The sequence below is a fragment of the Cicer arietinum genome, chromosome 1, assembly GCF_000331145.2.
Source record: "Cicer arietinum cultivar CDC Frontier isolate Library 1 chromosome 1, Cicar.CDCFrontier_v2.0, whole genome shotgun sequence".
NCBI lineage: Eukaryota > Viridiplantae > Streptophyta > Magnoliopsida > Fabales > Fabaceae > Cicer > Cicer arietinum.
This window is the reverse complement of record NC_021160.2, coordinates 26,357,231-26,371,076: the sequence shown is the minus strand read 5'-3', so window position 1 is coordinate 26,371,076 and position 13,846 is coordinate 26,357,231. Positions and strand designations below refer to the sequence as shown.

At 30.7% G+C, this 13,846-nt stretch overlaps 1 protein-coding gene across 1 annotated transcript; it reads left to right on the top strand.

The window, feature by feature from the left end:
• The first annotated feature begins 355 nt into the window (after nucleotides 1-355).
• On the top strand, nucleotides 356-5,600 carry LOC105852910 (uncharacterized). The gene is made up of 4 exons (XM_012719752.3): nucleotides 356-426; nucleotides 1,237-1,429; nucleotides 2,155-2,529; nucleotides 5,185-5,600. The coding sequence occupies exons 2-4, from the start codon at nucleotides 1,291-1,293 to the stop codon at nucleotides 5,460-5,462; spliced, it is 792 nt and encodes a 263-aa protein (XP_012575206.1). The 5' UTR covers nucleotides 356-426; nucleotides 1,237-1,290; the 3' UTR covers nucleotides 5,463-5,600.
• Nucleotides 5,601-13,846: the final 8,246 nt, after the last annotated feature.

Here is a 13,846-nt window from a genome sequence, read left to right as displayed (position 1 = left end):
TATGGTTGAAGGTAGGAGTAGTACGACCAATTCAATAAATTTTTGTACAGATTCTTTTGAGAGACACTGTCGGTTAAATTTATATACATATATGGTTAACAGAATAAATTGTTAAAAGATTTAGAAATAAATTTATATTATCAAATATAGATAATATTATCATTATTGTATCAGGATATTTAAATTTTTATGAATCATATACTTTTTTTAATTTTGTGTTACATAAGCAACTCAATTCATAGGGAGTAAGGGGAGAGAAAATTGTGCAACTGTTATTGGAACTGAGACGGTGGGGCCCAAGACACTACCTTATAAGATCTCCAAAACCCTCGACGCTCCCTAATCAATTAACAAACCTCGCTGTTGTGTGTTCTCTCTCTGGCACGGATTTGGTGACAATTCAGTACCTTCTCTTTTAGAATAAAGGTTTTCTTTTATTTAATCTCGTAATTTTTATATATTCTTTCTTCCCCACTGTATGTATTGTAATTATGTCTAAACGCTAGCTCCTTTACACCGGATATGATATATGGGCTTAATTGAGTACACTCTAACGATGAACATATGTTTTTGGTATGTGTATGTATGTCTTTTGAGATCATTGTAACATGGATAGTTCTTGTATATCTCGAGAATTTTATAGTCTTCTATTATAATAACATGTTCATCATAGGCTTTGTTTTGGTTATCCCTCCTAATCTCTTCGGTTAATTCTTTAGGAATTTTGGAGGATATACGATCTACTCGGGCAATTTGGAAATTCTAGAATGGTTACACTTTTCCGAATAGGTTTTCAGATGTATTTGAGAATTTTTTTTTTTTATCACATTAGTGTATATCTTCATCGATATGGTTTTTTAGATAAAGGCATTACACAGTCCTTCTATCAGTAATATTTCGACCCTAGTCATCGTCATTTTAGGAATAGCAGTTACTATTCCCTCTTTATTTATGCCGATTTATTTTTGTTATAACTAGAAAACTTTTTTTGGTTTGGTTTTGAGTAACCCTCTTAATAATATATTTACTATTGTCAATATTTGAGTAAAGGGGTGTGTCTAATATGTACTTCTCAAAAATTGTTCTTTTCATTATTTTTTTTCAAATTAAAAAACTGTTTTTTGAAAAGCTAATCTAACAAACCTCAAATATTCGCTACAAGACAGCCGAAAATAGTTTCGATTGTTCGTGTTGCAAATTCTTCTTTAAGACTGTAAACAATATTATTATTTGCAGTATCCGTCTTCACGTGCAAAGTGCAACCGAAAAAGAAAAAGAGAGCTTCAATACATGGCATCGACGCCAACATATCACAGAAATGAAGAGACTGAATTTTTAATACAAAATGAAGGAACAATTGCATCTAGACTGAGATCCAGTTTCAAAGTTGAAGATGTCAAGACATACCAAACTACACGAGAAATTGAAGGTAATCCCCAATTTTTTAGTAGAGTTAAAAACTTTTTTAATTGAAAAATATTTAAAATACTAATATATATATATATATATATATATATGTATACATATACATATACATTGAAAATCAATTTCTAACTAACTTAACATAAATTAAGGTTTGTCTACCTGAATCTCTAAAAAACTGTTCAAAAGTAAACCTTTACCATTATTAGTAAAAACTGAATTTACAATAATAAAATAAAAAATAATAATATTTTATTAAAATTTATGAAAATATATTAGTGCAGTTCACCGATTTGGAGAAATAATATCTTAGAGATAACTATCATAATTAACTCTCAACTAACATTACAAACTATACCTCTAATAATCCCTTCGAACCAAGTTTAATAAAATCTTGTACTTGCTAAAAAAAAGACAACCCCATATAAATAATGGTATATAACTCAACAACAAATTATTGACAAAAAAAAAATATAACTTAAAAAGCTAAACAGTTATTGAGTTAATCTTAAAGGAAAAAAATCATATTTTTTTTATAAAAAGATGTGTAAATGTTTTGTAGATAGTACAACTCATATGATAAAATAAAATAATTCTAGGACACTATAAATAATAATCTAATCTCTTACTAATCACGTCAAAAAAAAAAAATGAAATAATCTCCCACTAAATATGGTAAAATATTAGAGTTGCTGTGCCCTCAACGTAATTATTTTGCTTTGCTTTCGTTAGGTAAGCCAAGTCGATTATCAAAGCATAAGAAAGAAAAAGGCATTAGTAATTCTTTGACTGAGAAGATGGGCGAACTCCCAACTGAAATGGTTAGCAAGAAGAGTAGTGATTCTACACCTAAGATTAAGAGGGTCGAAGAACTCAAAGATTTAGCATCTTCAAAGAATGAGGTGGTTATTAAGGGCAAGGTTTCTCAACTCAATTCAAAGAAACAGGCAGAACTTGGGAAAATAGAGAGTTCTGTGGTCAAAACCGATGGATCCTTTCCTTATAATGATGAGAAGGGAAAGGAGATAGAGAAAGCTAAACTTTCAGAGAAACATGATAATAAGAAATCAATAAATGAACGCCCCGTATTCTATATTCGATGGAAAGGTACGTCACAATCTTTTATCAACGAGGCATTTATATATATATTTGACTTTTTTATAATCATAAAAAACTCATTCACTTTTTATTTAAGATGGGAGCAAATCACTCACTTTATTGAGATAAAATCCTCTTTATTTTTTTTCTCTATTGATCTTCTTCATTATTATAGTTTAGAACGATTTTTTTTAATTGAATAAAAATATTTGGATTATTAAATATCGCATTATCATGTTTTATATTCCAAAACTTTGATAATGAAATAAAAGAGAAAACAATAAATCGAGGGGATTTCAACCCTACTTTATTTATATTATACATAGATATTGGTTTCTTTTTTTCTATATTTGTGATCTATTTAGATAGATACAAATTAATTAAATAAATTAATTATAGTGAAACTCACTTTGTGGTGGGATTTACTAACTATTTTTTTTTTTTTGTATTTGTCTCTTTTTAAATGGTCAATAAATAGAATAAACAGAGAGGAAAAGAATTAATGGTGAATAAAGAGAATAAAGAGAGAGGAAAAAAATAAATGGTTAATTATTAATAAAGAGAATAAAGAGAGATCGAGGAAAAAAAAAGAGATTTCTATCTCGCATTAGACACCTCACGTATCAATATGTTTTGTTTTCTCAACAACATTCCCCCCTTATCGATTATTATTATTGAATAACGTCTATTATTATTATTGAATAACAGCCCCATTGAATTTGTCAACAAAAAATAACAAATTAGAGATGGATACAAGAAATGCATCATTGCAAACAATAAGTTTATTAAAATAACAATAATACAAAAAATATTATATTTATTATATCTATTGGAATGAGACAAATCTAAATTTCATTTTAATTGTGTATTCAGATAACTTTAAAGTCTTTCTTATTTTAAATAAGAACATCATCTCATCACTTTAAAATTATTTTTAATTTATAAATTTTAATATAAAATATTTAGATCCTCTGAATTATATATATTGTTATTATTATTTTTTCCTACAATATCGTAATTAATTAAATAAATTAGCCAAGCAACTATTAGTTTTTTACAAAAAAATAATCACTTTTTTAAAAATATATATTAAATTAACCTACTTTTAGACGTTAGAGAAAAAGTATTAAGAAAATACGGACTATGTCAATTAACTGATCACATTAAAAAATATTATCTAAATATTACGGGTAACTCTAATCAATCTATACAATTTTTGCATTGTTTTTTTTTATATATATTTTTTATTAAATTATATTATTATATTATTTTTTTCATGTAATCTTCGTAAAAGGCGACTTCCTTTAGGGTTTTTTATTCAATAACCCTAATTTGAAAAAAATATTACCAAACTACTCTGTGTTGAAAATTATAGGTTAAATAGAATCCGCGGTTCCTTAACTTAATTTCAGTTAACGTTTTAGTTATTTATCTTTTTTCTTTTCTTCTCGACTTGGTCCTTTATTTTAATTTTAAGTGACAATTTAATATATTATTTTTTAAAATATCAACAAAGTTATTCTTTTTTTTTTACAAAAATTCAACAAAATTTTCAAACAAAACCCGTAAAATTGATAATCATCTTCAATATAATGCAAATTTCATAAAATGCATAGCTCAAATAAACTCACATTTTTATCTTCAACAACATCAAATTCATCAAATAAAGAATAAAAATATGAGTTTATTTACATATTGAAGTTATGAATTTGATGAAATTTGCATTGTATTGAAGATGATAATAAATGTTATGAATTTTGTTTGAAAATTTTGATGGATTTTTGAATTTTTGTAAAAAAAAAAGGATAACATTATTGATATTTTAAATATAAAAGATCAAATTGTCACTTAAAATTAAAATAAATGATCAAATCAGAAAAAAAAAAAAAAAAGATAAATGACTAAAACGTTAGCAAATATTAAGTTAAGAGACCGCATGTGCTATTTAGTCAAAATTATATTTACCAAGATACCCATTTTCTTATTTAGTTACAAGTCTGCTTTGTAAATAGTGACTTGCCCAAGTTTGCTTAGACGACTTCTTTAATAGATTCTTTTTTTTTTTTTTTTAAATAAAGAAGTCATCTTTTGAAAGAGGGACTTCTTACATCAATTTTTTTTTTAAGTTAATGAACAATATATACATATATATATTTAGTTATCTTAAGAAAAATTGAATATAAAAAGTCTTTTTTTAAAAGGTAACTTCTTTAATTAAAAAATAAATAAAACAATACCTTTAGAACGTCACTTTAGCAAATTTGAGTTAGTTTGATAATTTTTTTATAAATTAGAACTGTTAGAAAAAAAACAACTCTTTTAAATATAGTCTCCCTTGTAAATTAATGACGACTTATCTGATTATTTAAAAATAAGGTAACGTGATATATATTTTTTTGAATGGAGTATATTGATAAAATAATTTTTTGAAAAAAAGGGTTATTTAAAGAAAAACCCCAACTACCACTACTACTGAAATAGCATATATGTACAAGACATAACTATTTATATTTTTCCGAACTCTACTATTGAAATAACATAAATGTACAAGACATAACTATTTATATTTTTCAGAACTCTATATTATCTTGAACAACGTTTAAAATAATACAGAGCATCTGATTTGTGCTTCTCAAAATTATTTTTTGAATATGTTTTCTTCAGGCTTGGAAAACACAAGTGCGTGTTGGAAATGTGCGCTGTGTGAGAAAGATATGGCATATTTAGCAAATGAAGAGGAACCGGAGCATTCAAATCAACTTGAAGAAAATGATCAGCTGCAATATTATTTATTCTCCTCCCATAGGAGAGAAGAATTGCGTACCCTTTTACCAGAAGCTGCTGTTCTTCCATGTAGTCATGTTTTCCACGGCTCATGCTTATCTGAGTTGCAGCTAACTAATCTCACTGATCCTTCGTGCCCTTTATGTGATATGTCTTAGCATGTTCTGAACTTGATCCTTCACTTCTCGTCCCACTTAGTTTAACATTTTTTTTGTTACTATTGTTTGGAATATTAAGAAACAATTTTTTGATCTTATACGTACGATCATTGAATGTTTAATTAATTAAGGATTATTTGTGCACATGTTCTTATCTTGTTCAAGCGACGTGAATTAAACCAAGAGGTCAATAACAATTTTTTTTTTGTCACAATAGTTGACCGTACAATGGGGTTGCAGATAGAGAACGTACAATGGGGTTGCAGATAGAGAAATATATGATCAGTGTCCAATTTGGTTGAAATGTCTAGATGCTAGCCTTTTTTTTCTTCTTAATTGTGTGTTGGAACAGCCCCAGTTCATGGTATTTGTAAAGGAACATTGGGAAAACTTTAAGGTGGGAGGTTGGAAGTCCTTTGCATTAAAAGAAAAATTCAAAATGTTAAAAGAAAAAACTAAGGTGTGGTATAAAGAGACCTTCGGCTTCATGGATTAATTTGTCAATTGAAAAGGCTATTGTAGAGCTAAATAAATTGGATTCACTTGTAACAGAGGGAGGGTCAATTGATGTGCGACATAGGCAGCATGTAAATGAATAATTTGCCTTATAATAATTCTTTCAGGTCAGGGGTTTCTGTGAACTTCTTGTTGTTTTGTTAAGCTTAACTAAAATTACTGTGAGTTCTGCTTGTTTATTCAAATAGTCTTGAATGATTATTGTTGCAATGCTTTTCTTCCTTAGTTTTTATTTAGTTGTAGTCATGATTTACCAATCTATAAATAAACTTGTGTTGTAGCGATAGATCAACCGTTTGGATTAGAATAACTTGTGTTAGCTTAGCTTTTTTAATCTGTAAATTTTGTGCCTCTTAGTTTTGTTGTGTTTTATCCTTATATTAAGTGTATTACTAGCTTTAATACAAGTAAATCTCTAAGTCACATCATATATACTAGTAGCAATGGAAATGCTACTACTGCTCCTTCTTATGTTACTAGCTTTGGGATTACACTAGTAATTGGAAATGAAATGAAAAATGAAAAATAGCTAGTGTTGGAAAAAGAATATTTTAAGTGAGAGAATTAATTTGATTTTGTGCTTCATGTATGAGTTGGCACACTTACTTTTTTATCTACAGGATTCTATGAATTTCCTATCGAATGAGTAATGACAAATCTTTTAATTATATTTAACTACATTAAATGCCATAATTTATCTGCTTCTTCATATTGAAAGTTATTTATGCTGCTAGTCAGGGTTTAGGTGTTTATTTCTTTACAATTTCACATGCATCCATCAAACAATTGCGCTAATTAAGAATCTCCAAACTCCAAAATTCTTTCTTATTTTGTTATTTTTTTGTTTTGTATATGAAGAGTCTACGTGAATTCCTTTTTTTAATGTTAAATTTGTTATTAATGAGATAAATTTAGGTTCATAAGTAGTACCAATTACCATATATTGAACAGGTAAAGAATTGTTAAAACTCAAATAATTTTATTGTTCACTACGCCAAAAATGACATTTAACAGCGCCCCTTTTACAACGCTTGCTAAACACAAGCGCTGTTGTAAATATATTTTAAAAATAACGGAGCCTTTTACAACGCTTTTTTGACAAGCGCTGTAAAAAGAGCGCTGTTGTAGGGTCATATGACGATGCATGCGCTTTCATTGAATTTAACTACATATTACAGCGCTTTTAGTACAAGCGCTGTAAAATACATCTTTCAAATAATTATATACGTTGGGAACCCTCATATCCTCTACATCTTTCATCACCTGTACTCTGGAAACCCTCATATCCTCTACGTACTGTGCGGCCATCTACGTTGTCTCAGGTATTTTTAAATTCTTTTTTATCAAATTAAAAATTCATACAACACTTTCAAATAATTATATACGTTGGGAACCCTAATATCCTCTACGTACTGTGCGGCCATCTACGTTGTCTAAGGTATTTTTTACACATGATCTGTTATGTTTTGAAATTGTCAAAAATTGTCAAAAACTCATACCACATGATCTGTTCTGTTTTGAAATTGTCAAAAATTGTCAAAAACTCATACCACATGATCTGTTCTGTTTTGAAATTGTTAGTTGATATTGGTTTCTTTTTGAAACTTGTTGATATGTTTTGAAAGCTTATTATTTTTGTTACTGCATTTATATAGGTGGTATAATATGGATAGGAAATGGATTTCAGCCAATCGATTGTCAAAAGAGTATGAAATTGGAGTGAAGGAGTTTGTTGAGTTTGCAGTGAAGAATGCAAAAGATCCAAATAGAGTAGTTTGTCCTTGTTTAAAATGTTGTTTTGGAAAACGTGTTAGAGAAGATGAATTAGAAGGACATCTAGTATGTAATGGAATTGATCAAAGCTACACATGTTGGATAAGACATGGTGAGAAAAAAAAAGGAAACATTAATTTTGAGAATAGTTCTACATATGCTTCAACTGATTTCGATACAGATACATATGAGCCGGACCGAGTTGATGAGATTGCAAAAGCAGTTGAAGAAGATCTTCGAGATTGTCCTAAAATGTTTGAAAGTTTGTTGAGTGATGCAGAGAAAGAATTATATAATGGTTGTACTAAATTCACAAGACTGTCAGCGATATTAAAGTTGTACAACTTAAAAGCGAGTAATGGATGGTCTGATAAAAGCTTTACGGAATTATTAACACTCATAAAAGATATGTTGCCAGATGATAATGAACTTCCCAGTCGAACCTACGAGGCTAAACGGATTTTGTGTTCTATTGGAATGAGTTACGAAAGGATTCATGCGTGTCCTAACGATTGCATTTTATTTCGAAACGAATATGAACTACTTAAGGCGTGTCCGAAATGCAATGTCTCTCGATATAAGAAGAAAGAATCTACTCCAGCAAAAGTCGTGTGGTATTTTCCTATAATACCAAGATTTAGGCGCATGTATCGCAGTGAAGAAGATTCAAAACACTTGACATGGCATGCAGATGAAAGAATTAGAGATGGAATGTTTCGACACCCTGCAGATTCCCCACAATGGGCAAAAATTGATCACGAGTATCCTGAATTCGGGATAGAGTCAAGAAATCTAAGACTTGCACTTTCTACTGATGGAATGAATCCACATGGTCTTCAAAGCATCTCACATAGCACGTGGCCTGTGATTTTGGTAATATATAACTTACCTCCATGGTTATGTATGAAGCGTAAGTTTATGATGTTGTCTCTGTTAATTTCTGGACCCAAACAACCGGGGAATGATATCGACGTATACTTGACTCCTTTAATTGAAGATTTAAAAATTTTGTGGGAGACAGGTGTGGAAGTTTATGATGGGTATAGGAAAAAGTGTTTCAATTTGAGGGCTATGTTGTTCGGCACAATTAATGATTTTCCAGCATATGGTAATTTATCAGGATATAGCATTAAAGGTCAGTGTGCATGTCCTATATGTGAAGAGAGTACAAATTGGATGCGGTTGAAACATTGTAAGAAGAATGTGTTTCTTGGACATCGTAGATTTTTACCTTATAGTCATCAGTATCGTGGGTGGAGAAATGCATTCAATGGAAAATCAGAGGAAGGTAAAGCTCCTTTAGCACCGACTGGATATCAAATACTTGAAAAAGTACAAGGTTTGACCAATAAATTTGGCAAACCTTTTGCGGGAGAGCTGGTGAAAACTGGGTGGAAGAAAAAGTCAATTTTCTTTGAATTGCCATATTGGAAGTCATTGTATGTAAGACATTTCCTCGATGTGATGCATATTGAAAAAAATGTATTTGAAAGTGTTATTGGTACGTTACTCAATGTTCCAGGAAAGTCTAAAGATGGCATCAACGCAAGATTGGACTTGGTCGATATGGGAATAAGAAATGAATTGGCTCCAGTATAGAAAGGAAATCGCACATATCTACCTCCAGCCGCTCATACTCTATCTAAAAAGGAAAAAATTGTTTTATGTAAATTTCTACACGAAGTTAAAGTTCCAGAAGGATACTCTTCAAACATTAAAAATTTGGTTGGTATGAAAAACCTCAAGTTAAATTTTGGTTTGTATGAAAGACCTCAAGTTAAAAGGTTTGAAGACTCATGATTGTCATATTCTAATGTAGCATTTGCTACCAATAGGTATATGTTCCATTTTACCTGAAAAAGTTCGACTAGCCTTAACTAGATTATGTTTCTTCTTCAGGGAAATTTGTAGTAAAGTGATCGACCCTCAGAAATTACCGACATTGCAGAGGGAAATTGTTGTTACTTTGTGTGAGCTTGAAATGTATTTCCCACCATCGTTTTTTGATATAATGGTTCACCTTACTGTTCATCTGGTTAAGGAGACACAACTTTGTGGGCCAACTTATATGAGATGGATGTATCCGATAGAACGATATATGAAAATATTAAAAGGGTACGTAAAAAGTAGAAGTCGACCAGAAGGTTGTATTGCGGAACGATACATTGTTGAAGAGGCTGCTGAATTTTGTACTGAATATCTATCTAATGTTGAATCCATAGGGCTTCCCATGTCTCATCATTCGGGAAGAATATCATGAGAAGGGATAATTGGAAGGAGACTATTGACTATATCAAGGACATAATGGGAGCAGGCACAATTGTATGTTCTGCACAATGATGATGAGGTTCAACCGTATGTTATAATACACATGGATCAGTTATCTCGTTTGAACATGAATAGGAATCAAAATTGGATAACTCGAGAGCACAATCGAAGTTTTGTAACATGGTTAAAAAATAACATAATGTCAAAATTTGATATAGACCCCGGATCAATTTCAAATAGATTGAGGTGGCTAGCAAATGGTCCGAGCTTACATGTCTTTTCTTACACTGGTTATGTTATTAACGGCTACACATTTTATACCAAAGAACAAGATGATCAGACCACTATGCAAAATAGTGGAGTCACTCTCGTAGCTGAAGCGATGCATGTCTCAAGTGCAAAAGACAAAAACCCAATATATGCAAATCTATCATATTTTGGGGTTATCGAGCGCATATGGGAGTTAGACTACACAATGTTTCGTGTTCCCATATTTGGTTGCAAGTGGGTCGATAATAATAATGGCGTTCGGATTGATGAGTCAGGATTCTTGCTTGTCGATTTTAATAGGGTGGGATACAAAGACGAGCCTTTTATTTTAGCGTCGCAAGCTCAACAAGTGTTTTATGTCACTGATCCTTCTAATGATAAATGGTCTGTTGTCCTATCGACCAATAAAATAAGTGATGATAACAATAATGATGAAGATGTTGGTAATGATCTTTTATTTGCAACATCACAACAACCACATGAAATTGATTCAACTGATGATGGTTTATATCTTAGAGATGATCATGATGAGGGAATTTGGATTAATCCATCGTTTCGTATTGTAAATGGACAAACAAATGTGAATGTCACCAGGAAAAGAAGAAGGGCATAATTTGAATTGAGTGTTTTATACTTTTATGGCAGAATAGCAACAGATTTAATATCAGAAGCTTTTGGAATAAAACCATACATACCAGCATATTGGGATCCTAGTTATAACATCTCACAGTTTGCTACTAATGTCACTTATATAATGTAAATTAAGTGCCAATTCGATTGGAATAAATGTCTGATCAGTTACAGTCATCCAAAATTGAACCCAAATAAAACCAGCACAAAAATAACATACTGAGGTCTTTTACAGCGCTTTTTATAAAAAGTGTTGTAAAATACCCTTTTGAAAATAAGTAAAAATGACATTTTACAGCGCTTTTTCAAATAAGCGCTGTAAAATGTCATTTTTACTTATTTTCAAAGTTTGCTACTAATGTCTCTTTTGCTACTAATGTCTCAAATAAGCGCTTTCTCACAATTTGCTACTAATGTCTCTTTTGCTTCTGCTGCTACTGGTTATGATAATGTCACTTATATAATTTAAATTAAGTGCCAATTCGATTGGATTAAATGTCTGAGTTACAGTCATCCAAAATTGAAATAAAACCAACACAAAAATAACATACTGAGGCCTTTTACAGCGCTTTTTATAAAAGCGCTGTAAAAGACCCTTTTGAAAATAAATAAAAGACATTTTATAGCGCTTATTTGAAAAAGCGCTGTAAAAAGCTTTAAAAATAATATTCATCAGACACCTAACATGACTATCTCTAACAGGATTTTCTTCAAACACCTTGTACGCATCATGGGAATCCCCAAAAACACATTGTTAACAAAAACATCAGACTCAAACCCATTTTTCGCAACATGGCAATGAACCTGAATACCAAGTTTCGATTTAAGAAGGAAAGGGAATGTAAAGAGATAAAAAGGGTGTTGAGGTGGAGATTGAATTGTGAAAGAGTAAGCTTTGATGTTTGTGAAGAAGATGCATAAAAGGAGAAGAGTTTGGTGAAGAGGAAGAGATTTTGGTGGTGACCAGTTACTACTATGTGGGTTTTGCATGTTGAGCTTGTTTAAAAAATAACATAACAAAACACAAAAACAATAAGGCCTTTTACAGCGCTCATTTAAAAAAGCGCTGTAAAAGGCTTTAAGAAAAACATTCATATAACATGATAAAACAAGGAGGTCTATTACAGCGCTTGTCCAAATAAGCGCTGTAAAATACTGTTTTAAAAATAAAATAAAGAGACCGTTTACAGCGCTTATTTGAACAAGCGCTGTAAAAGGGTTTTATATATAACATAATAAAACAATGAGGTCTTTTACAACGCTTATTGGGAAAAGCGCTGTAAAAGAGCCTTTTAAAAAATTAAATAAGGAAGCCTTTTAGAGCGCTTTTTAAACAAGCGCTATAAAAAGGTTATAAAAAAGCGCCGTAAAAAGGTTTTATATATAACAGTAACCGCTTCATTTTCCTCTTCATTACGTAAACTTCACTATCATCTCAACCTTCATCGTTCTTCTCTTCTTTTGCAAACCCTATAATCCCGTCCATTACGAACCGTATTTCCACGATCATCTCCTTCATTTCGAACCTTATTTCCATCCAAGATCATCTCTCCCATTGCACACAATATATTTTCATTGAAATACGTAACCCTCATTACGTATTTCTTCAATACCGTATTTCTGTGAACCATATTTCTGTGAACTTTCTGCGTTCCCTCTTTTCTTCACATTTCATCTTTCTTTGAACCATTATTCAGGTATTGATGTTATTAATTTTTTGTAATCATTAAAATGCATGTTGAGCTTGTTTAAGATATATTGATACATGTTGAGCTTGTTTATAATAATGCATGATGCATGTTGAGCTTGTTGATGTTATACTAAACTGCATGTTGAACTTGTTGTAGTTAAATGGATACAAACAAATATTTAGAATGTCAAAATGAAGAAGTTGGCACGTCTAAGACTTATGAAAATGAAGTCAAACGTGGTGCAACTATCATGCAAAAAGTCATTAAAGCAAAGAGTAATGGCATTAAATTTGAGGTATACTATACTCTGTTTGCTGTGTGTTTTTTATCTTTTTTTAATAGCATGTACTTACTGTATGAGTTTATTAGGTTGGCTGGAATGAGAGTGGTCAGCCAATTGACCCCAACAGCTCTATGTTTGTAAGCTATATTGGGGTTGTTGTTCGTCAAAATGTCCCAATTACAATTGACAATTGGAGAGATAAGGCGTTGAAGGATGCCAAAGATATTATATGGAATGACATTCAAGTAAATTTTTTGATCCACTCTTTTGTCATTTATAATTTTTTTTCTCGTTGAAATACTTTACTTATAATTTTTTTCATTGCAGACGACTTTTGTTCTTGATGAGGGACGAAAGTCTTATGTTTTGAGAGTTGCTGGGAAGATCCATCGTGGATTTAGATCCCACCTCTCAAATTTCTATCTAAAAGTGCTGAACCTCCAAAAATATATCAACATTATATATCAAACGATGAATGGAGAGCATTTGTTTCCAAACGTTCTGACCCCGCGTTTGTCGTATGTGATTAATTTATTAGCATTTGTGTTTTATTATTCATATTTGTAGCGTATTTTAAATTTTTATACAATTTTTATTTTTTTTATATAGAATATTAGTAAGGCAAATCGCGAACGGGCAAGCAATCCAAAACACCCATATAAAAAATCACGTATGTGATATGCACGCCTTGATCAACAACTTGTAAGTAATTAAACATCACTTTTATATAATGAAGTAATTTGTATAGCAAATTTGCTATACACCTGTTACCACACTCGGAAGTCAATTTTCCTTCTTCCTCTTAATAAGCTATTGCAGTCGTGCCTTCTTTACTAACAACACTATTCCTTGCCTTTTATATTTAATTAGGGATATCAAAATCCCTTATTTTCTTAACATGGACTTAGCCCAAAAATGTTACTTTTTTTTCTTCTTCTTTCTTTTATTTAATA